The 25636-nt window shown below is 45.5% G+C and overlaps 1 protein-coding gene across 1 annotated transcript in view; it reads right to left on the bottom strand.

The window, feature by feature from the left end:
- The window catches only part of trpc7b (transient receptor potential cation channel, subfamily C, member 7b), a 58011-nt gene that overhangs the window by 11585 nt on the left and 20790 nt on the right, over window positions 1-25636 (bottom strand). The window contains exons 5-7 of the mRNA XM_034092127.2: window positions 21658-21874; window positions 20060-20293; window positions 18474-18738 (exon numbers count right to left, since the gene is read on the bottom strand). Of these exons, the coding sequence (XP_033948018.1) occupies window positions 18474-18738; window positions 20060-20293; window positions 21658-21874 (716 nt within the window). The remainder of the gene's footprint in view (window positions 1-18473; window positions 18739-20059; window positions 20294-21657; window positions 21875-25636) is intronic.

Genomic DNA, 25636 nt, shown 5'->3' with positions numbered 1-25636 from the left:
ACACACACTGCATCTGTGTGTGTGGGGGAATGGTGAGTCACCCGGCTCTGCAGGAGCAGTCCAAACCCAATCACCAACCGACCCAAATCCCCCTCCCCCCTCTCTCTCTCTCTCTCTCTCTCTCTCTCTCTCTCTCTCTCTCTCTCTCTCTCTCTCTCTCTCTCTATTCCCATTTCATTTCCCCTCCCTATCTCAAGCCCTTCTAATCTTTCATCTGAAGAGCTTTTAGCTATTTCTGTCAATCTATTCCTAAGATTTATATTTGAGTTGTTTTAATTATTTCCCCCCTCATATTTTTTCTCTTCTTTGTTTAATGTGCAGCAATATTCTCACATTGGTCAAATGTAAATGTAAACTTTGTGAAAGGCTGCTCCCTGCCTTCTGCGCTTTCTCACTTCTTCTGCCCTTCAGTCATTAGCAAGATATTAAAAACCTCCCTCCTCTCTGCTTTCCTCTCTTCTCCTGCAGACACACAGGTAGTCCGACAGTCAGGCAACTTTTGTCAAAACGTCTTCAAATATTGAAATTAGTTTAACTTTCTATCTGTTGCTCCAAAGGAACAGTCACCATGGCGACAGCAGGGGAGGGCCTTCCTCATCTCACATTTATGTGAATGAATGTTGCTCCCGAGAGATGCTTGCCAGCCTGCGTGCGTGCGTGTGTGTGTGTGTGTGTGTGTGTGTGTGTGTGTGTGTGTGTGTGTGTGTGTGTGTGTGTGTGTGTGTGTGTGTGTGTGTGTGTGTGTGTGTTTGATAGAGAAACAAAAGAGGGAGAAGGAAAAAAGTTGAAATCCGATGTGTGTGTCTTATGGCGGGCCTGTTTATGAGTGTGTGCATTTTAGTGTGACAGGCAGCGGGACACATACGGAGGCGGTAAAAGAGAGAGATGTAAAAGGAGGCTGTTTTGGTGTGTCTTTAGGCAAGTTGTGAGAGAAATCTTATTAAGCAGGGAATACAACTCCACAAGAGGAGTAATTAGGAGTGTTTTGATACTAAATCAACTTTTTTTAATTTGCCTGTTCCACGGTGTCAGTCTGTCTTTATTCTCTATGTGAGTCTCTTGTCTTCAATCTTTTAAAGTTTAAGTTGTGATTTTTTCTTTTTGGATACTATTATGTGTGATACCAGCCAGTCACACTGAGGCCCTGAAGAAAAGCAGATGTGAGGGGGGGTTTGTTGATGAAACTTCCATCTATGAATTAAACTGTGGACAGGCATCAAACACCTTCCAACAACAGCAGTGTTCCAAATACAGCTTGGCTAGGATTGTTCTACTTGATAAAGTAGTGTGAGTTCTACAGTATAGCGGTACAAATGAAGTGTGTGGGGTGGGGTATTTAGCCTTTCAAAAAGCACAAATACAAGGAATTAGGAAAGTTTACACTACAGCAGGGGTTCTCATTCATAACACTCCGTTCGATGTCTCACTATGGGATGCGCCTCACCGCGGAGCAAACAGAAGCATCAATCTCATTACGCCAATCCTGATTGGCTGGTGATCTTGACGTCAGCGTCAGGGGAAATCACCCCCTATAAGTAGTTTGCGCCACGACGCATGCGTCATTCAAACACCTCTTCTCGCTTCAGAGCACATCTCTACAGTAGCCGGGCAAGCTTCACTGTCCACAGACTGAACCCAAATACCTATTTCGGTCGACGGGCGCTCGCCGGCTACTCCTTCTGCTTCGCAGGAAGACGGTAGTACTAACGCTGTTAGTATTTAAAATCGACCTCGCCCTTCTCGTACCCGAGAAAGTAAGGTAGGTCCGATTTTTTCAAGCTAGCAGCACACCTGTTGCTAGCTCGCTCCCTCTCTACCGACACCACGGTAGCGAGGAAGTTTTCTCTTTTCTCTTCTCCACGGAGGAAGGAAGGATTTAAAGAGCATACTGCCACACCAGTCAGTATTCTCCGGGAATAAAAGACCCACACTGTCCTTTTCTCCGGATTAAGGACAAGGTGGTTTTATCTTTTCTCCCGTCCCACCTGTCGAGAGCGGGCCCTCTCCACGCCACGAGGCGACCAAGATGGACGCCCCTCTCCCTCACACCAGAGGAGTCAGGGACTCGGTGGCTCGACTCTGCGGCTGCGGCTTGAAGATATTGGGCACAGACACACACCAGGTCTGTTCCTTCCTGCCTCGGGCTGGAACACGCCCGAGGCGCTATCGACAACCCCGGCTCATGCGGACATTGCATCCGCTTCACTGTTAAGAGCCTCCGCCGAAGGTTAGCTCGACAAGCTAGCCTGTCGGAATAGGACCCCCCATGTCCACGGACCCGCCGACCAGCAGTCAGGACACGGGGGCGTCGGCCACAGAGAGTGAGCCCCTCTCCGTGTCGGTCTGGGGCTCACTATCTGCTATGGCTATAGAACCGGAATCCCGCGCCCTGGCAGGCCGGGACCCGGTGATGGCAAGACACGCGGGAACGGTTTCCCGCGCTCCACCAAGCTGGGGCTCCCGGTTAGACCTCACCATGGTCTCACCCGCGGAGGATGTCCTCGGGCCTGACTACGAGGAGGACGAAGAGGAGGACGCCCTGGCGTTCCTCCTGTCCGAATTGGATGAACAGGAAGAGGACACCTTCATGTCACCGGCTCAGGCTGCAAAGCCTGAGGCAAGTGCTGCTCTCCTGGGCGATAGCACACCAGCTTCGCCCGGTCTGAGCATGGACCTGTAGGCCGTGTGTAAACTCGCTGCGGTCAGACTCAACGTCCCGTGGCCCGAAATGGCCAAGGAGACCTCCGGGTCCCGCTACGAAGGAAAACATCTTCCCCAAGCAGCGGGGAAAAAGAGACAACTCCTTCCAGTCTTCCCGGAGATGTTGGATGAGGTGTTGGTCTCGTGGAGAGACCGGCCCTTCAGCAACAAGGTCCCAATCCAGGGTGCCTCCTCCCTAGACTGTGACGGAATGGAACCGCTGGTAGCGGCTCACCTTCTACCAAAGGTGGGCCCGTCACCAAGCAGGAACTCCACGCTGCCAGCAAAGTCGGACCGTTTTCAGTCAGAAATGACTGAAAAGGCCTACAAAGTGGCAGCGTTGTCCGCCAGGGCCCTGAACGTGTCCTCGCTGTTAACCGCCTACCAAGCGGAGCTCTGCGAGGACCTGTCGGGTAACCCGGGGGCAGCCACTCTGGACGAGATGGCAACGGTCACGGACATTTGTCTCCGTGTCCAACGCTGCGCTGTCCAGGCCACGGGAAAAGCAATTGGGATCATGGTGGTGCAGGAAAGAGCGAGATGGCTCAACCTCACCAACCTCCCAGACCGGGAAAAGGAGGATGTGCTGGATATGCCCATCGTTCCCGAGGGAATCTTCGACTCTGCTCCCGCCTCCATGCAAAGGAGGTGTGAGACGAAGAAGAGGGAGGACGAGGCACTCCACCTCTGCCTCCCTCGTAGGGTCCAGCCGCTGCTCTCGCAGCAGCAGTCCTCTGCCCAAGCTGCCTCGAACTCTGCTCGGTTTAGAACACCGAAGACGCAGAGGTCGCAGCTCACCCCGAGTCCCCAGCCCAGTCTGGAGACAAGGGCAGGCTGGCCTAGAAAATCTCCGGTTCCGGCTGCAGCTCAGGCAACCCAGAATTTCGGCCAGCAGTCGAGGAAGAAGAAGCGAGCGGCGTGACAGCCCCTCCTTCTCCCCTCCGTGAATGTGTTCCCGCCGCCTCGAGAGATGCCTAAACACCATCCTCAAGACTGCACAAACACATGTCACACATTGGTTGATCATTCTGTCATAAAACATTTGCCGCTGACGCATCCAGGCTTCAGGCCGAGGGCGCAGCTCAAAAAAATTATGGATAGAAAATCAATAAAGCCAATAAACAGCCCGTCAACTGTTCCCCTTCTGAGAGCAGCCACGGCATCTCTCAAAAGGCGGATTGTTGACGGGTCTGTGAAGGCACCACCGCCATGCGCATGCGCAGTGCCGGCTGGGGTTGTGAAGGCACCACCGTCACGCGCATGCACAGTGTCGGCTGGGGTTGTGAAGGCACCACCGTCACGCGCATGCACAGTGTCGGTGGGTCTTGTCGAAAAGGGGCACCACTGTGTTCAGACACTAGAGGGCCCCATAACACAACAAATAGAGACTCAGAGAGGAGGAGATGTGACATCCTCACTGGCTCTAAGGAGCATGCAGTGAAAGATGCTCACATCATCCACTTGGGTTTTCAAGACAGTAACACGGGGCTACAGACTCCAATTTGCTGTCACCCCCCCTTGCTTTTCGGGCATTCTGCATTCGCAGGCCGGAGGAGAGTCAGCCCTCATTTTGGAGAAAGAGATTCTCTCACTCCTAGAAAAGAGGGCTATATCTATTGTACCCGCCGAGCAGAGTCAGGGCGGCTTCTATTCCAAGTACTTCCTCGTTCCCAAACGGGGAGGGAACGGAATTCGGCCAATACTTGGTTTAAGGGCTCTGAACAAATATCTAAAAAAATATAAGTTCAGAATGCTCACTCACACATCTCTGCTGCGGCTCGTGCGACAAAACGACTGGTTTACATCAGTCGACCTGAAAGATGCGTATTTTCACATCCCAGTATATTACCCACACAGGAAATATCTGAGATTCACATTTCAGGAGATCTGTTATGAATACAGAGTACTCCCCTTTGGTCTGTCTCTCAGTCCAAGGGTGTTTGTACGGTGTACGGAAGCCGCACCTGCTCAACCTGGGTTTCATGATAAACACAGAGAAGAGCATGTTGTGCCCAGCACAGACTATACTCTTCCTAGGGTTACACCTGAACTCGGTGCCCTTTTCAGCTCGCCTGTCAGCGGAAAGAGTGAAAGCTTTCAGATCTTGTCTCGCTCTTTTCCAGCTGCGCAAACATGTTCTTTTCAGATCATGCTTGCGATTGCTGGGGCTCATGGCATCAGCCATCCTGGTCGTACGACTGGGACGCTTACACATGAGGGAGTTTCAGCGCTGGGTGGCCGCCCTAAAACTAAACCCTTGGTTGGTTACTGTGAGATGCGTAATGGCACTGCGCCACTGGCTGCACCCGACTTTTCTAGTACGAGGTGTGCCCATGGGTGCTGTCCTTTCACGGAAAGTGGTCACCACGGACGCATGTCTGACAGGTTGGGGAGGTATTTATGAAGGTCGCCCGGTGAGGGGTCTCTGGAGCAGAGACCTCCAGCGGGCGCACATAAATTACCTGGAGCTTTTAGCAGTGTTTCTCACCCTAAAACGCTTTCTGCCTTTCCTCAGGGGACATCACGTCCTCGCGAGGACAGACAATACGACCACAATATCGTATATTAACCGCCAAGGGGGTTTGCGTTCTCTCCAGTTACACACACTGGCGCGCAAATCCTATGGAGCGGTAGACGTCTCCTCTCTCTGAGAGCGACGCACGTACCGGGAGTGATGAACCTCGGGGCAGACCTCCTGTCCAGAGGTGCACCACTTTATGCAGACTGGACTCTACATCCAAGGATTGTGAGCCAGCTGTGGGTGCGTTACGGCAGAGCCGCGGTGGATCTGTTCGCATCAAAAGACAACGCTCAGTGTCGGCTGTTCTTTTCGATGCGCGATCTAAATACACTGTTAGGCGTGGATGCACTCACGCATTATTGCCCCCCGGGCCTTCTGTACGCGTTTCCACCCCTGGCTCTGATACCTCCAACTCTGGCCAGAGTGAGAGAGCAACGCCACACACTTATTCTGATAGCTCCACACTGGCCAGCTATGTACTGGCTAGCAGAGATATATCAGCTGCTGTGCGGGCAGCCTTGGCAGCTCCCACTACGCAGGGACATACTGTCCCAAGCGGGGGGGGCGATCTTTCACCCACACCCAGAGCGCTTGGCTCTATGGGCCTGGCCTGTGAGCGGTACCATGATCGGGGGTGCTTTGTCATAATGACCAAGCCCCCAGTGTCCTGGGCTATCCCTTACAAGGGCAAGCCTATTACTAAGCAACGGCTCTCCCACTGTTGTGTGGAAGCAATTGCTGTGGGGCCCATACAAGTCAGAGCTCGCAGGCACCCTCGGGTTCGCGAGTTTTCTCTTGACTCAGGGTCTGGCGGCATCCTGGGCTCTGTCCAGGATGTCTCCCTTTCAAGACATTGGTGCAAGCGGCGAGCTGGTACTCGCTGCTCACTTGTGTCCGCCTTTTAACAGTCTGGGTGTTCTACTCCCAGGTTGACTCAAGCAGTGCTGGGCACCTGGTTGAGTCGGAGTCCTACCTGTTAAAATTCTGATCGGTTGGCGATTTTCGAGATGAGCTCGTCTGGCAATACGGGAGCTACAATATCCCATAGTGAGACATCGAACGGAGTGTTATGAATGAGAACTATAGGTTACTTACGTAACCCCAGGACTCAGAGTAACATGAAGTGAGATGTCTCACCAGACGGCCCTCCTTGCTATGGTGAAGCAAGAAGAGGTGCTTATTTTGAATGACGCATGCATTGTGGCGCAAGCTACTTATAGGGGGTGATTTCCCCTGACGCTGACGTCAAGATCACCAGCCAATCAGGATTGTGAGACATCTCACTTCATGTTACTCTGAGACCTGGGGTTACGTAAGTAACCTATAGTTTTCAAGTGTGGGAAGGTGAGCCTCACCTCAGCCTCCCCTCAGAGACCATAAGAACAGCCGCGCCCCCCTGCTCAATTATTATTGCTATTATTATTGTTGTTGTTGCTATAATGCAGGGGTATTCAATTGCATTTCTAAGAGGTCCAGTAAGAGAAAACGTCATTAAATGCTCTGTTTTCGATGTCTCCCTTTCTCTTTTTTGAGCACGCCATTTTAAGTTACTCCGACGGTTTCTCTCCTCTTGTCTCGTCTCTGTGTGTGTGTTTGAATCTATCGTGCTCACTGACTGCACCCATTTGATTGGCTGAGCAGCGTCACCTCCTTAAAACATTAAACAATAACTTTTTTAAACCTTTTTATCCTTATGTTTTAAACATTTTATTTTTTAACATTTTCAACACCGTGGATAAATCCTTATATTCTCCCGGCCACACACTGAACGTCAACTTTGCCTCCTTATTACACTTACCCCTACTTAGTGGGAATGAGTCTGCGTCTTTGATGCGCACAGGCGGATGATGCGGGGATGCTGGTACTTGCTTTTGATCAAAGTCAATGCGGAAAATCCGCAGTCACACAGGTAGGTGGAGAGACAGGGAACTCGGTCTCCACAGACAGCCACAAGTGTGCAAGTGACACACGTTTTCTGCCAGCCTCACACTTTGAAAACCGCTGCACTACAGCATATACAGTAAGGCCAAAACTTATGTATTCTGAAATAAGTGCTTAGTCCAAAACCTTCAAGCATGGGCATTGTAGTAATATGGAATGTGCTGTAACCATTTGGCAACAAAGGTGCTCCACAATATTATTACTTAATTTTCAAAGGAATTTGAATGGATCCATATCGTACTTTCTTTCCATTAAAGATATTTGATTTGAGTTTAGATACTGAAGCTGATGATTCAGAATAAGAAAACTAAATATAATCAACAGATCTGTCTTAAAACCAAATTAAAGCAATCTACTCTGAGCCAGGGGAAAAAAGAGTGCTAAATCTGGCAGAGCTGGCGTTACTGTAGCCAGATTTAGCCCCCCCCCCCCCTTGTTATTTAGGCCAGGATGGTCATAATCTCACCGAAATCACACTTTTAAACTTAATTTATCCCTTGGTAAAATGTCAAGGTTTTCATTACTATGAATAAATCATAGTAACAACAATAATACAGACCATCAATTGTGAGAGAGTAATTCTACACTGTGGTTAAACTTTACTTATGTAAAAGTTCCAAGTACTTTGTAAAACTGATAACATCTGCTAATGTATTGTCAATTCTGACAAATGTTCAGTTGCGGACAAGAACATTTGAATCATACTAATATCTACCTTTCTCTAAACTGAGAGATATTTTCTTCAAAAACTAATATATTTGTTGTATATCTCTGTAGTTAATTCATTCTTCATGTGATGTCCAATAAACAGTATTGAAGTGTTTTCACCATATGGGGGGATCTTCCTACTGTGGAGCCTCTTAACTCTAACTCCCTCTGAACTAAAGGAATGCATTCTTACCCAAAGACTTAGTGTCAAATGATGGACTGAGTGCTATGTCAGAGGGATTTCATCACTCCAAGAGGGAAATTGAATGCTTTGTCATGATAATGAAATGAGTATTGAAAAATACTGAAAAATGGGACAAATCCTGGAGCTACTGCCCAAGCACTGAGCCCATATTGGTCACAGCAAATGAATGTACTTTCCCCCTGTTATCTGCTCTTATCTCCATCTGTCTCGCCTTAATTGCAATTGTGCCTCCTCTCCTCATTTTGACTTTCAGATGTGCCTGACTGGAAAAGGCTGAGCCCGACACCTTCAGAGCTAATGAATACTCTCTTTTGTTCACTTCGAGTTACTCTATCCGTCACTTTCGACTCAACAACACACACTCTTTGTTTTGTAATCTTCCTCTCAGTCTTCGCTTCCACTTTAACTTCATATTTAAGTCTGAATCTTCATCGCTGCATTCCTGTGGCCCATCATTTATCCTCTCCTCTTTTGTCTGTATTGGCATCACTGTTCTCTCTCCATTCACATTGCATTACACTGTGTTGTCCTTGGCTTGAACCTGATATACCTTCTGTCTAGCCAGCATTGTCTCAGTGCTCAAATCGTGTCTTTCAAATCACAAACATGAATGTATTCGTGCCAAGAAAAAATCTTAATTTCTCTAACAACTTCAACCAAAATAACATAAAATAAAACATAGACAGCAGTTAACAGGAAAAATAATGAACAGCTGGAAAGAACACAGCTCACAGATTATGCATACTTTACACATTATCAAAGTTATTTGCTAATTCCTACCATCTATCAAATGGTTACATGTAAAATGTGTGCAGCCTAAATCTGTGCTGAGCCTACAGTAAGTCTGCCTGACCTTCTCTCATCCTCTCTCCCTCCTTTCTCCCTTCTTTGTCTCTGCATTCTGGCTGGTCTCCCATATTTTGCCTGAACAAACACCTGAACCAGAAACACCCTCCCCTGCATAAACACATCGCTCCCTGTGGTTCTCTTTTCCTCCCTCATTCCCTCCATCTTCTCCGTCTTCCTCCTCCTAATCCCGATTGACTTTATCTTCCTTACTTGTTATTGCAGTGCGTGTAGCTTTTCCTTTGATTGTACTGCATTTATTTAGTATCATGTCCGGTTTCACTTCACCTAGATTTTCTCAAGGTCCTTGACACCCCACTATGTCTTTTTCTTTTTTCTCTGCCCAGCTTCTACCACTGACTATTTCAAAACACAGCTTTTTATTTTAACTATCCTTATTTTCTCCCCTGTCCTCTCCCTCTCCATCTGTCTCTCTGGGCGATTTTGTCATGCATTGTTGGCTTGGACATAGACAGGTCCACTTCTGTCCAAATGAAAACCCTGATAAGCGTGTGAAAATTGATCTGTACATAAATGTTTTGTACGTCTACCCGAGCATCTGTTAGAGCTTACGCAAGAACAAACAGTGGGACAAAGGATGTCCGTACGTGTGTGCCCCCTGTGTCACTGCTTAAGTGTGTTTGCACGTTAATGCGTGGGCACTCAACAAAGGCCATGTGGCGTGTGTTGCTTTTTTAAAGTGTGTGAGTCAGAGAGCTGTCTGAGTCTTTGCGCCCTGGGGATTGGGTTTGCATGGCTATTACTGCTCAGTCTTCATTAAGCCCCATCCAGCTGTGCAAGTATGTGTATATGTGTGCGAGTTATATCTTGTGTGAGCGAGCCTAAGTATGAGAGAGGGAGTTCTATCCTCTTCCTCGATCCTTCACCTTACCCCCCCCCCCCCCTCCGTCCCCTCACATCCCTCCCTCGGTCCATCAGCCTGAGTGGCTCCTCCTAGGCTATCATTAATTCCTACACCTGGCTCCCTCCTCATCTTCCTCTATGAGAGCCATAACATCAGCCCTTTCTTCTGCCCTCCATCAAACATGCCCTGTCAGATAGTTAAAGTCACACAGCCCACACACACAGACACACACACAGAACTCAGCACGAGCACACACACTTACAGCCACACAGGCTAATGTTCGGAGAAAAAAATCGATGGACTGGAGATTCGGCTTCTGCAAATTCCCAATTTGTGTACATCATACAGAAGGCAATACTATTCTCAATAGCTATTTTTGAACAAGGTGCAGTCACTCCTACAAATTAAATGAGTGTAACGTAAAAATAAACATGCACAAACCAAACAGACTTTCCACACACTTATTGGACAAGAGGGTTGACTACATTTACACAAAAACTAAATGAAAATAAATGCAATACCGCCTCTCATCAAGGTTCAGTCAAGTATTGTGCTCTGTAACCACTTTACAGACAGGTCTGGTCTGGTCTGGTCTTTAGAGCCACACTGACCCCTGCTGGCCAGACTCACAACAACAACACAATCTGAGGGGCTTTCAGTCATGCAAGAACCATCTCTCTACGCAGCCGAACAACTGTCAGAGGAACACCAGGGTGGCTCATTTAGATGCAGGAACATGTTCTTGCCTAAAAAACTACTCTACTAAACTACTAAAAAAGAGGTTGTATGACTATAAATAGGGTATATTTGATATCATTTTTGTAACAGCTGTTCTAACGCTGATTTTTGAAACCAGCCTTGATGTGGAGTTCTGAAGCAGAGAGCAGAAGTGATAAGGGGACAATGTACAAAGCTGAATTCATGATGGAAATGACTGTGTGATGGAGAAGATAAGGCACTTCCTATGCTGGGCCTGGGGTCTTTTCTGTACTGGTCCTTTTACTCTTTGACAAGTTTTCATTTTGTCTGATTCTCGGGTTGTGATCGCAATCTGTTTGATTTTCTATTTCAACGCCATTACTCTCTGTTTCTTACTGTCTTTCTGTAAGTTAACTCCGTCTCATGCTCTGTCTGTCTGCTCATCAGGTTTCCTGGATCCTTGGCTCAATGTGGGCAGCCGAGCAGAACTCACAGCTTCTAAGATCCCTGTGCTGCCGCCCAGCAGAGGAACTACTGTATATGCAACCCAGTCTCACGGCATTTCGTGTTATAGTCACAAAATTAATTAAAAGCAATGTATTTCTATTGGTAGTATGTTTCGTGCCTGCACCACGTCTTTTTGTCCGGTCGGGTCTTGGAAAACCAGAAGCTGTGTGGTTCATAAAAACATGTTCTTACTCAATATTTAATCCTAAGCCTAACCCTATCCCTTTTATTTTAAATTATATAATATCGGACTTTTTTTGCAGTCCGCGAGGGAAATAAATGAGGCTCAGAGCCTCACAATTCTGAAATCTGTATTTTTTTTTTATCCGTTTTTCCTTCTAATTTGTTATTATTTACATTGCTTTTAAAATCGTTCTGTGTGACACGAAAAAGATGGCGAAATCGTATTGGTGCACACGAATCAATAGATTAATTTCGTGACTATAACACGAAATGCCGTGAGACTGTGTTGGTATATGCACAGCAGAGGATCAAGGTAAAAGTAAAGAGTCCTCACAGTAGAAGTCCAATAACACCTTTTACGACCAGAGATTTTTCTGTATCTAGGGGTGAATGTTTAGCAGCTCATAAACATGGAAATTGCTCCCAGGCGTCACATACCTCCAAGGTTATGGAATATGTAAGGATACACATCTGGTGCATTTAAATAAAACAGCTGAGGCTGCAGGACTATAATATAGAATTGTATTTTTTGTATTGCACCTGGTCTTTGACCCCATCTACTTTTATGTAGCATATAATAATAATAATATATTTTATTTCTATAGCGCTTTTCTTGAACCCAAAGACGCTTTACATTTGGGAGGGAGGGTAGACAAACAAAACAAAGACAAAGCCAAAAAGAAACAAAACAAAACAGAAAAGCAATCAGGAGGAAGTTGATTGAGAGGGGGGGGGGGCTTATGGATACAGAGTTGAAGAGGTGGGTTTTGAGGCGGGACTGGAACAGGGTGAGGGACTCAGACTCACGGAGGTCTTGGGGGAGGGCGTTCCAGAGCTTCGGGGCTGCCACAGAGAAGGCTCTGTCCCCGAAGCTCCGGAGTTTGGCCTTGGGGATGGAAAGCAAACCGGCTGAGGTGGATCTGAAGGACCGGGGTGGTTGGTAGAGGATGAGGATGTCATTGAGGTAGGGGGGGCCAGATGGTGGAGGGCTTTGAAAGTGAGGACCAGGAGTTTGTAGTGGATGCGGTGTGAAACGGGGAGCCAGTGGAGTTCTTTGAGGGCCGGGGTGATGTGATGCCATGATTTGGTGTGGGTGAGGAGTCTGGCGGCTGCGTTCTGGACACGCTGGAGTCTATTGAGGGATGTAGTGCTGATGCCGTAGAGGAGTGAGTTGCAATAGTCAAGGCGGGAGGAGATGAAGGCGTGAATGAGTCGCTCAGCTGCAGGGCGGGTGAGAGAGGGACGGAGTTTGGCAATATTGCGGAGGTGGAAAAATGAGGTTTTTACAACTTGACGGATGTGGGGCTCGAGGGAGAGGGTAGGGTCAAATATAACGCCAAGGTTGCGTGCCTGGGTGGAGGGGGACACAGGGGTGCCATCAATGGTGACTGTCAGGTTGGGGGTTTTGCTGAGGGTGGATTTGGAGCCGATGAGGAGGAGTTCAGTTCTATTGCTGTTGAGTTTGAGGAAGTTGTGTTGCATCCTGGATTTTATTGCAGTCACACAGGATTCGATGTGGGTGAGGGGGGGTTGTGAGGGGGGGGGGGGATTTGGTGCTGAGGTAAATCTGGGTGTCGTCGGCGTAACAGTGAAAGTCCAGGTTGTATTGGCGGAGAATCTGACCAAGGGGGAGGATGTAGATGATGAAGAGGAGGGGGCCGAGTACTGAACCTTGGGGAACACCTTGGGTGACTGAAGCTGTGGCAGAGGAGTGGTTGTTAAGGGAGATGAAGTGGGATCTGTCGGAGAGGTAGGACTGGAGCCACCTGAGTGCAGTACCTTCGATACCGATGTCCTGGAGTCGGGTAAGCAGGATGGTGTGGCTCACGGTATCGAAGGCTGCACTCAGGTCGAGGAGGATGAGGATGTTGAGGGAACCGGTGTCAGCAGAGGTGAGGAGGTCATTGAGGACTTTGATGAGGGCCGTTTCTGTGCTGTGGTGGGGACGAAAACCAGACTGAAGGGGTTCAAAAAGCTGGTTGGTTTGGAGATGGCGGTGGAGTTGTTTGGAGATGATGTGTTCTATTGTTTTTGAGAGAAAGGGGAGGTTGGAGATGGGACGGTAATTACTGAGGAAGGAGGGATCCAGACCGGGTTTCTTGAGGATGGGAGTGACAGCAGCAGTTTTGAAGGCAGAGGGAACGGTTCCTTGGGACAGGGAGGAGTTGAAAAGGTTGACAAGGTAGGGGCAGAGGACGGGGAGACAGGACTTCAGTAGAGGGGTGGGTAGAGGGTCAAGGGGGCAGGTTGTGGGTTTGGAGGAGCTGATCAGTTGGAGGATTTCAGGGGGGGTAACCAGAGTGAACTGGGAGAGGCGGCCGTGGGGAGGAGGGCTCGGGAGGTCCAGGGAGATGGGGGGAGAAATTGTGGCGGTGGATGCTGGGGGAGATGTATGTGTGTCAGATGCAGCGGATAGGGAGAGATTAATGGCAGTGATTTTGTCAGAGAAAAACTGGAGGAATGAACTGCATAAAGTGGAAGTGGAGGAAGGGAGGGTGTCAGCACAGGGTTTGAGGAGCTTGTTGACGGTGGAGAAGAGGGTCCTGGGGTTATGGGAGGGGTCGGTAAAGATGGTGGAGAGGTAAGCCGTTTTTGCGGCAGTGAGGGCGTCTCTGGAGTTGGAGATGGAGTTTGTAGGATTCATGGTGAACTGTGAGGGATGATTTCTTGGTTAGGCGTTCAAGCTGGCGGCCAGTTTGCTTCATCTTACGGAGTGCAGGGGTGAACCAGGGTGAGGAGGTTTTAAAAGTGACATTTTTCCTTTTGAGGGGGGCCAGGCTGTTGAGGGAGGCGAGTAGGGTGGAATTAAGGTGGTTGAGTTGTTCATCGGGTGAGCTGAGGTTCGAGTGCAGGGGGAGAGTAGAGGAAAGCAGGTCGGAGAGGTGCTGGGGATCAACAGAGCATACATTACGGAAGGTGATGTTCCTGGATGGGGGGGTGGCGGACGGGGGAGGCGATGGTGAACTGTATGAGTTTGTGGTCAGAGAGGGGAAAGGGGCAGGGGTGGAGGTTGAGTACTGGGAGGTTGGTGGAGCAGACAAGGTCAAGGATGTGTCCTTTATCATGGGTGGGGAAGGTGACATATTGGGTAATTGAGAAATTGTCCAGAAGGGAGGAGAATTCAGAAACGAGTTTGCAGGTGGGGGAGTCCATGTGGATGTTGAGGTTGCCGAGGAGTAACAGACGTGGGGAGAGGGATGAAGCAATGGTGAGGAGTTCAGTGAGATCAGAGAGGAAGGAGGGGTGTGGTTTGGGGGGGGCGGTAAATGAGGATAACTGTCAGTGAGGGAGGGGCTTTGAAGGCGAGGAATTCGAAGGATGGTACTGAGGGGAGGGTGAGTTCTGTAGTCCGGATGTTGTGGTTGTAGATGACAGCCAGCCCACCACCACGGCGTGAGGGGTGGGGTTTAGTGATGTAATTAAAACCAGGGGGGGATGTTTGGTTGAGGGAGAAGAAGTCATTGGGTTGTTGCCAGGTTTCAGTGAGCAGAAAGAAGTCGATGGATTTGTGCAGAATTATTTCGTGGAGGATGTGGGCTTTATTGTTAAGTGACCGGATATTGAGGAGGGCAAAATTGGTCAAGTGGGGGTTTGGAGGGGTATGAGGTTGGCCAGGTTAGCAGCGCGGGGGTGGGCACGAGAGGGGGGGCAGTGGAGCAGAGGAGGGGGGCTTGATGGTGGGGAGACATGGCTTGTTATATGTGTTGGGAGGCGGAGGGGAGTGGGATCCGCTCCAGGTATTTCATGCAGCTGGGAGTGTCGGTGAGCGGGGGAGAGAGGAGCAGTAGGAGTTGCGTTCTGATGGCGCGTCAGGTGTGCGACAGTGCGTTGGGTAGAGCAGATGGATGCTATGGATTGTCCGTGCTGAAAGTAAACAAAACTGCGGCGGGTGCTTCGGTGAATGTAGCGGGGTCGACGAAGGAGTCCAAGATGTCTGATGACTGAGATGGAAGACGGGGTGGAGGAGTTGGTGAATGACAGAAGCTGTGAGATGGAGTATGTCAGCATGATGACAGGCGGGAATGCTGGGAGCAGTGTGTTAGCAGCGATAGCGGCTAGCGGGCTGGGTGCACAGAGGTGGAGGATTGTTGTGGAGACGAGGAAGATCCACGACATGGCAGGAGGGTGTGAACAGCGGGATGGGACAGATGTACCCCAGAGATGAAGACAGGAGGCAGAGAGAATCCACGGTTGTTGCGTGGGACGGAGACAGACAAGTAGGCGATGTAGCAGATAGCAATAGCCACCCGGCACTTTGATGGCTGAGTGAGGGCAGCCGGCAACGGCAGCCGGCAACGGAGGCAGAAGTCTAAAATAAGTTAAAATTAAAAACAATGTGCAGTGCAGTAAAGATGTGCAATGCAGGGCAGTAGTCCAATTCGAAAGTTTTGCAAGAACGAATGTTAGCTGAGGGTGATAGAGGGTAACAGAGGCGGAGAAGCGGCGAACAGTCAACGTCAGCGTCCTCTCCGGCGGGAAAAAGAATGATGATATTCATATGAACTGTAAGTGTGATATACTACACATTCTCGTTTCCAAAATGTAACACTGTTTATAGATTAAGTTTAGTTGCTCGCATGCTAAAGAGAAACGCCACGGTATGAAGGAGACATAGAGACCACAGCAAAGGCAGGTGCATAACCACATTAAAAGAATGGGCAGGCAGACAGGTAGACAGGCAAGCAGTTAGGCCCGGGAATGTCTGATAAGAAAAAGGAATCACATTTACTACAAAGCTTTCCAAAACAACTAGAGACATAAAAACGATGGCAATGCCCCCTGGTCACGTTGACTCCATCTTATTTAATCATTTAGTTTGGTTCTATTGTGGATGGGAAACTTCAAGACAGACAACTGAACCAGTAAATCATTATAAAAGGCAGTTCTCAGTCATAAAGCAAGTATCAGACTCCTGTGAGGTTTACTGGAGGACTCCAAACCAAAAACAGCAAACAAGCCAACGGCAGAAGGTTTATGCTTATGAGGAGACAGATGTTGACTCCTGAAGGCAGTTTGTCATGGCTGCAAAGCCTGTTAATACAAAACTATCTGAGGACAAGAATTCAAGTCACACTTGTGTTCTTCACTGATATAAAATACATGTAATGTAAATTATGCAAATCAGCATGATCATCATGCTCCACTAAATGTACAAGTTGGTTGAGAATCTGTCCATCGCTCTAACCTGGTGGGGGGACGTGTTACCATGATAAACCCTAACGTTTGATCCTTAACATATTAGAGTAAAAACTTAATTAACATGAACAAGTGAAAAAGAGAACAGTATATGACGACGTTAATACAGACCAATGCTTTGCTCTATTGGATTGAACCAAAATTGTGTAATGTCATCTGTCTAAATCTGTAGATGTCTTCCTCTGAGAAGACTAATAATGATAAGGGAGACACCTCCGAGAGGGTTTTCAATTAGAGATGAATGACGATAAACAGACTTGCTGAAAGACTTTGTCAGCAGCCAAAAATGGAAAGCTTTCCAACATACATCAGACTATGACAGAGATTGATCCATCACCACTGCAGTTCATGTGAAAAACACAGAAACAAGGATAAGCTAAAATGAATGAAGAAGGGAGAGGCAGTGATATTCAGATGGATGTGTTGTGGGACATTTTGGATGGGTTTGTTTTTTAAAAGCAGGTTGATATACGACACGACAACTTGTCAGTAAAAATGCAGCAGTTAAATTCATAGAACGAAATTTGAATTTCTCGCTGCTGATGTTAATGTTAAAGTAGAAGTACAATAACATATTCAAGGCACTGTATGGCACTGCAGCCTATAGATACATAGTGAATCCTCAGTTCAATGTGAAATTGACTATTTGATTATAATGAAGGTAATGTAGGAGTACTGAGAGCTATGAATACTCTCTTTTCCATTGGAAGTTTTCCAGACTGGATTTTGTTCTCTCAATAATTATGTGGGAAGTGAACATTGTATAAGGATAGAGTTGGAAAAAATGTGACCCTATTCAGGAAGGTCTACTAAAGTGCTGAATGAAGTCTATGTGTTAGAATATGAAATCTTGCTGAGCTTTACAGAACTTCTCTTAGTATCTCCCACACGTGACTGCTTTGAATGAGCCTGAGCCAGTGTCGCGGATACTGTCTCCATGGGGCTTACTGTGGCCTTGGCAATCATCAACTTTCCTTTGACACTAGTCAGCAGTCAGGCCAGATGGCCGACTTTTGTCTTTTGGTACAATGGGCTCCATCATATCACTGTCAACGACTTTGGTGGCGTGTTAAATCCTGTTTCAGATCCGATGAAATTCACTGACTGTAGCCCAGCTCTTTAGTTCTCAGAGAAACTTACCAAATAGTTTGGAATGGCATCAAAACTTTGACACAGCGTCCCAAAGCTCCTTTTGCTCTTTGGGTTCATTAACATCTATATTGATCTAAAATGAAATGGATTTAAAAAAATCAATAGGCCAAGATGATTTGCTTCCTCATTACAGGATGTCATATAAAGATGTTTCTAATCAAAGACTAGGCATTTAACCAAACCAACATTGATTCATTTTCCCAAAGCTCAGACAGATTATCCCATTGACACTTTTCACTAACACTTCCCGCCGCTCTTATTATAAGAAATACAGTTAGAAATGGTTGCTTCTTCATGTCGGAGTTAGAGCAGAGTAGATCTCTCCTCAAAGGAACAAGAAACAAAGAACGTTGCAGGGCAAACGCTACATTTTCTACCCATAACTTTGTTAAAGCTGTGAGCTAGAAACACAACTCACCAGTATTCCCAATCACCGTATTGGAGCTATTTAACCAAAAGAATAATTGCCTTCATAAAGCGAGATTAAAGTTCGATCTCTGTGGATTCAATACTCCCAGGAAACAGTCTGAAAGGAGCACATCTGACCTTTTCTATTGATCTTATCTCGCAATTACATTAGCAAGGAAACCAAATGAAGACACTTTGAATACGATTGTATATTGATTGACTGTATATGAGACACAGTTCTTGTATAACACAATTAAAGTGCAGGCCATCAAGTAGTTACACTATATGTTTCCCTTTTTTAAGTTAATTAAGATGTTTGTAAGATAATTAAAGATGATAGAGACATGAGGATGTAAACACAACCATCATCTAATTACACAGTCACACACATTTGCCAAAACACTCCCGCAGCCAGCCTACCAGGGACTGCAGATGAAAATGAGCCTGTACATCTGCTACATTTAAATGATGGACTCAAGTGCTCATGGGAATGAATGTGGATGTTTCCTTCTTAAATGAATACATATATCAAAATAACTCACGTGGTGAAGGCAGGATTGTACTTGGCTCCCAGGTAGTATGAGTACAGGTTGAACATGCCGATCATAAAGGCCACAAACACCATGATGAAGATGACCATGAACTTGAAGATATCTTTGACTGTGCGCCCGAGTGAGATCTGCAGAGGGCCGAAGCTCTCGTTGGCTGGCAGGATGTAGGCGATGCGTGAGAAGCTCAGAACCACAGCGATGGCGTACAGGCCTTCTGAGATGATCTGGGGGTCTGAGGGGCGCCACTTGTTCCTGGCTGGAGGAGAAGACAGAAAGAGGACAAGCGGCAGAAAGCTGTTAACATTTCATCTGAACAAGCTACCCAATAATACAACTGGGATTGTTGAGTGATTTTCTGATTTGGAGGGAAACTTGTTACATTGGAAATAGGTCCTTGGATTTGATCGAGCTCACATTTCACACAAAATACAATCTGATGCATCAGGTATGCAAGTTCAGCTTCAAAATGCAGGTTGAAATTACATCTGCATTTGTGGGTTTAGGATATCTGAAATCAGAGTGAAACAATTGGTCTGAATGGTTTTTACTATCCTGACTTCTTCTGGGTAAGTACGAAGGATACTTTTTCTAACTGTGGGATCTAAATGTTTGCAAAAGACGTTCTTAGAAATAATAATCTTGATTTTTAACAACATGTGCTTTGATGGAAGAAAGGGTACATTAAGGAGATGGATTAAGTGAGGATGGAAGAGGATGAGGGAGAAGGAAGGACAGACTATGAGACAAATGGACAGCAAAGAGAAAGGATAAAAGGATAGAGTGCAAAAGGAGAATAAAGGAGATAGGTATGGAAGCTAGAGAGGAAAAGTCAGACATTTAAATGGAGAGGATAATTGAACTAGATACATAAAGGAAAAATCAAGTAAGGACATAGACAGAGAAAATAAAGTACAAAAAAACAACTGTTAAATCGTTGACAACCTATGACAAAGAATACATGAATGTAACACAATGTGTGCACAGTGCAGATAAAGGGAAGTAGTGAGAACAGCTCAGCAGTCAGATGGACTTAAAATTGACACAAGATTTAAATCTATTTACTAACGTGTCATGGCCGAGTCAGACCACCAGATGACAGCACTGATGAAGGTTAGCTTGTTAAGCTAATAAGAAGAGTACAGTTCAGTAACCTGCAGCAGGTTTTAATAAATTGTTTTTGGTCTGGAAGTGAAGTAAAAGTTTATAATTTTCTTGAACTATGAGTTTACCGAATAAAACATTATGAAATTCTAGAAAACATTCGAAAAAGAGAGCAGGGAAGGTAGATATGAATTGTCTGAGGTACTTATTTTTAATCACCTTATCAGATGACAGATTTAGCAAAACAATGATTCAAGAAACTCATTTCATCATGTGGTGTCAAATTGGCCTTTTTCCTGTGAAAAAGATAAGATTCTTTCAGATTAAAAAAGGATTTTTACTGTTATGATTAATGGCAGTCACAAGATCTACGAAAACAATAAAAGTGCGCCAAACCACATACATTGGTAACATAAAAAACTAGCTTCCAAAAAACTTTCAAAACCTTTCATCTTATTCCTGGAATAAATGCTCACCGAAAGTAAAGTAGGCGACTTCTTCAGGTAGAGAGGCGGTGCTGATGTCTTCGTCTGGAACGTGCAGGTCCACATACTGCTGGGCTTTGGTCGCCTTCACGAACGCCATGAAGCGTGCTGTGTAGGAGGCCACAAAGATGGACAACATGCCAAAATCCAGGACGTTCCACAGGTGCATGATGTACTCTCTGGGCCCGTCAGTCCAGATCTCCTTGCATTCTGACCAAATCATACCTTTAGAGGGAGACAAGTACAAACAAACACATGGATACAGCGTGAAAAGATGGAATATAGAGGATAGATACACATAACATGGAGGCTTTCACAGGCACTCAAACAAATCTACACAGTTGTTGTCCACAAAGCTTATAATTTATACCATTCATTTATCACCACTTAAAGCTCAGGTGCATCTCAACACTCAAATCCCTTCTACTCTGTCATTGTCTATTTGGAGCCCAAACAAGGAGAAAATTGCTTATTGAAAACCTGATCAGTATCATCTCTGTAACAATTACTGGGCCTTCAAAGCGTGCTGCTGGAATTACAATTACCCAGTTCTACCTAAGCCACCATTCACTGCGCACACACAAACATACGCACACACAGAAATTACACACACGCGAGCACCAGCTGCCAAGAAATGCCATGGACGGCCAGAAAATGATGCCATTACACGTAAACAAATGTGTGTGTGTGTGTGTGTGTGTGTGTGTGTGTGTGTGTGTGTGTGTGTGGGTGTGTGTGTGTGTGTGTGTGTGTGTGTGTGTGTGTGTGTGTGTGTGTGTGTGTGTGTGTGTGTGTGTGTGTGTGTGTGTGTGTGTGTGTGTGTGTGTGTGTGTGTGTGTGTGTGTGTGTGTGTGTGTGTGTGTGTGTGTGTGGATGAAAGGAAGAACATTAGCAGATGGGAGGCAGCTGAGGTCTGACAGATATTGCCATGGGCTATTTATCTGTTGAGTTTGTCTTTGTCTTTCTGTCACCGCTGTCTATCTGTTTCATAAATTCCACCCCTCCCTTTGCTTTCATCCGTCTACCTCAAGACCTCCTGTCTTTTTCACGCTATAGTTATATTCCCTCAGCCACTTCCAAATGTCATCCGTGCCTATGCCTATTGAAGGATTCAGTATGGACACTGCTTTTACACATCTGAACTGTGCTGCACCCAACTAGGACATCAGTGTTTGATCTTTGGAAGATAAAAAATAATGAATAATAAATAAATAATTGTTGTTAGCCCTGACTTTGGCTTTCATTCACTTGGGTGCTGCATTCATCTGTAATTCTGCCTGATATCAAAGTTGTGCAAAAAAGGTTCACAGACCCTTTCCAATGATTTATAGCTTCTCCTTTGGATAACCTTGGTGATCACATCAATATAAACTTGCATCTTGATAAAGTACATCGACATTGATTTGAAAAGTAAATGTATAAAGAAACTCCAATAGGAAACACAAAGCTTTGACACAACTGTATCAAGGTTATTTCTTATCATGAGGAGAAATCTGCCTTGACAGCGGCTATGTTAAACTTTATGCATTTGAATAGGCTGCATCTGTGAATAACTTCAAACACTGCCAGAGTGTGATAAGAGGACTCACCCAAAACCCACTTCATGATCAACATCTCTGTCCAGGAGAACTGGGTGGTCTTGACCCTGAACACCTGGCGTGGGTGGTCTGTGATGGTCTCGTTGGGCAGGTTCTTGACACCCTCAAAGCGGTCGGAGGCGTTTAAAACCAGCAGACCCAGGAAGATGGTGAAGGAGACGGCGTGGGCCACAAACTTCATAAAGGGGCTTCGCAGGATCTGACCAATCTGGGAGGGAGAAGATGGAGGGCATACAATACAGGCTATATGCAGGAATCCTGAAGTCAAATGTAAAACCTTTTAAGACCTTTTTTAAGACCATTCCATACATTTTAAGACCTCATCGCCACTTTGAGTTTTAACCGGTTACATTGGCGACACATTTACTATATACAGTATTGATTGTCCTTCATCCTTATCTTCCAACCATTTGGACGCAAACTTGCATTTCCCCATAACGATGTTGTTTAACAACCGGCGTAAACGGATCTTTGCGCGCTATCAAGCAGTGAGCGTGCGATGTCCTGTTCAGATGGTAATACTTTTTAATAGCCTTCCTTTTCGCTAAATTGATTTATCAACTTTTAATACTTTTTAAGACCCCTCGGACACCCTGCAATAACATGCATGTTTCATTGTGTATGTGTGGCTGCCAACTACTCCCTAAGGAACAAGTGATAAAAGAAAGTTAAAGAGATTAGTAATGTTTGTTTCAACATTCATTTATATATTTGTGAACATTCGGGGCTGCAACAAGCTGTAAAAACGGTATTGGAATATTATCATTCGGTGAACATGTCGTAGTGGAGTACAATGACAAAACACATTAACTTTAGACATTATTATGATTATTAATATTTATAAGGTTGTGTTTATTTGTGTTTGCCAATACACCAACTTGTTTTTGTGTCAGGAAATCAGGTTGTTGATACATCTTTGAGTTGATTTTTCTTTGAACAGTTAAAAAAAGTGACTATACCCAAGAGTAAAATTGCAGCCAAACAAAACATCTGTTTTCATTTACAGAGGTAAATCAGCATTCATGGACAGTTCCCAATGTGTTGGCCCTCAAAGATCAAAACCTGAGCAGCATCACTTCAAAACCATCTTAGCAGGCAAAACCATCCTAGCAGCTGTTGTGATTCATGAATGTGAAAATAATGCCAGGGTAACGAGAAGCCAAACAATCAGCAGTTTGTGAAAATGCACCATATGGGGAGAAGGTAAAGCAAGGTGGTCTGCACAAGGAGCGTGAAATATGCCACCACCTTTTTATTATTACAGAAAAGTAGGCCAAAGCACCCCCCCCCCCACCATACACACTTTCAACCTCATACATTTAACATGCCAACATTTGCCGCTCTCTAACCCTGCTGTGTTGGATATTAACTACCCACAGGATACCACTACTCTGGAAGCACAGTGGCACGTGAAGTGTAACAGCAGTCCACGTGGCACACACACTCCTCAACCGTGGGGAAAAGGAAGTCGTCTGGAGAATCTTAACCCTGCAGAACCTCCTCCTGCCGCTGGGACGGCTCTGCCTCTGTGCTGATAAGGCTGATCCATTTCACGCCTCAGCCGAAACGAGATGGTCATCCTAGGTTAGGCCCACTGCTGTGAGAACTTTGTTGTATCCGTGTGATGGTGACAATAGCTGAGCTTCACTCTTCCAACAAAACTGTGGCCACTGGCAGCGAGCACAGCCAGAGTTAATACAAAAGTAAGGTGAGAAATAGAAATCTCACAAAGCCAGAATGGAGCTGCTGTGCCTTTTACTTTTCCCTAACATCTTTCCAGCTGGGAGAAGCAAGCCTGACGTACACTGTGTGCAGATAGATATCGGCCCTTAATAATTTATTATCTAGACATGAACAAAGACCTTCTGTTATAATGTTTGTATTATTTGTAATTCATAGGAATAGATCATTAGGGACACTTTCATAAATGTTTTTGTTCTCATTGTTATTGACTGTGAATCAAAAAACTGACACACTATCCCATTAACCAATATATGATTTACTTGCAATCCTATATTGACATGTATGTGATTATAGACAACATTCCCTTGGTGAAAAATGCGTCTTTACATAACAATACATGGTATTCAGCTGACCCTTTTATTTAAATCTACTTGGATACACTTCAAAACTGTAGACATTCTTACAGGAGCTGTTTGGGGTTAGGTATCTTGCCTACAAGCACCACTGGCCCTGAGCCATAGCCATCTTCAATAACAGCATTTTTTTTTTACAGATCTGCAGCAGTGTGTAGCAGCCATTACTCTTTTGTCTGCGATGGTGGAAACAAGGCTTGTATGTCAGCAGTCTCAGAAAGCTGTTCAGCAAGGTCGGCAGTGTTGGTAGTGGATGGTTTGGAGGGAGTGGCAGAGAGATGGACGACAGTCAGTGCCATCTTAGATAACCTTTCTCACCCTCTCTACAATAAATTGTGGCAGCTCTAAGCAGAGAGAAGGATGAAGGACAGGCTCAATGACTGGGAGTTGTTCCTCATCGGTGCCCAGGGGCTGAGGATAGATGATGTCATTTGCTCGACAGATTATGAAGCAGATTCTAACAATTTATGAATGAAATTGAACAAGCTTGTATGTGTTAACTTTTTTGGCCAAGTCAAATAAGACAATGCTATGTTACTGAAAATAAGCTACAATACACCAGCACATACCATCTGTATAATCACCCAGTTTCAAGGTGGGTTTCAGTCATCAGTTCAGTATTCTACAAAATGTGACATATTGTCATAATCTCTTCTCTTGCTCTTGAGTGACGGTGTTCGACAATTGGCTTTTAGAACATGTTCATGTCTCAGTGAAGCTGATCTTCTTTTGTATATGAAATCGTCATCACTCAATCATTTCATCCTGTGAGACATTCAAGTGAAATGTTGTCTTAATAAGCATATTATGCATTATCCCTTTTTATTATGCATTTTTCCGTTCCTTTCCATCTATTTTTATTTATTTTCCTTTCCTTGTGCAAATTAAATAGATGACAGACTGCAGAACAGGAATTACATAGAAACAATGATTTGATGGATCAGTGTGAGAACAGCATGTGGCATTTAGAAATGTTGTAATTGACTATTATTAAATCAAATTCAACAATGTGTCATTGTCTAATTGACTGTGATAGCTAGTGTAGTTACCATAAATAAAGAATTGGTGTTTCCTAAAATGTTCAACCACACACCCCATAACTTCTGTATTGAGAATGTAGTATGTTTTTATTTAGAACACTTGATTCACAAGTAACTGTAATGTCTGACTCTAAATCTGTAACTTAGACGAACAGACATAGGATAGACTAAACACGGCAAAAACGTTCCCTTCTTGGTGGAGGTGAATATGAAGGCTGATTTTCTCAACCTCACGTTGTTACTTATTATCAGTAGCCCAACACTGGAATTATAGAAGCACAATAGTAGAGCTGGTATGTTAAACATAACATTAAGTGAAGAGTTTCCCTTTCTCTCCATTAGTCTATCCCTTGAGGACATTAATTAAAGGTGGGGTAGGTCATTTTGGAGAAACCAGCTCGAGTGCGCTAGAATTTGAAAATACACAGCCGGAAAAAATCTGCCTTTTCCTCACAGAGCCCCTCCTCCAACACACACGAACACGCACATGACCAATGAGGGCACGAGATAAGTTTGTGCACAGATGGAAGGCTGACAGGCAGGTAGGCCATCCAGTTATTTTAACCGGGACGGCTCAGATGATTGGTCGTGCTTTTTACAGCGCTACGGCTTCCACAGATGACATTTTTTATGGATTTGTTGTCAAAGCACTTAAGATATTCCTTCTTGAGCCGGTTTCTCAAACTTACCTACCCCACCTTTAACAACTAGAAAATAAATAATTAACTAGATAGCATTGAATGTATTTAGATGTTTTTAATTAAGAAAAGGTAGTGATATCAAATTGTAAAAATACTCAGTTACAAGTAAAAGTCGTTTTAGTAAGGTACATAA

The sequence above is a fragment of the Pseudochaenichthys georgianus genome, chromosome 10 (genome assembly GCF_902827115.2).
Source record: "Pseudochaenichthys georgianus chromosome 10, fPseGeo1.2, whole genome shotgun sequence".
Classification (NCBI taxonomy): domain Eukaryota; kingdom Metazoa; phylum Chordata; class Actinopteri; order Perciformes; family Channichthyidae; genus Pseudochaenichthys; species Pseudochaenichthys georgianus.
This window is presented reverse-complemented; position numbering and strand designations above follow the sequence as displayed.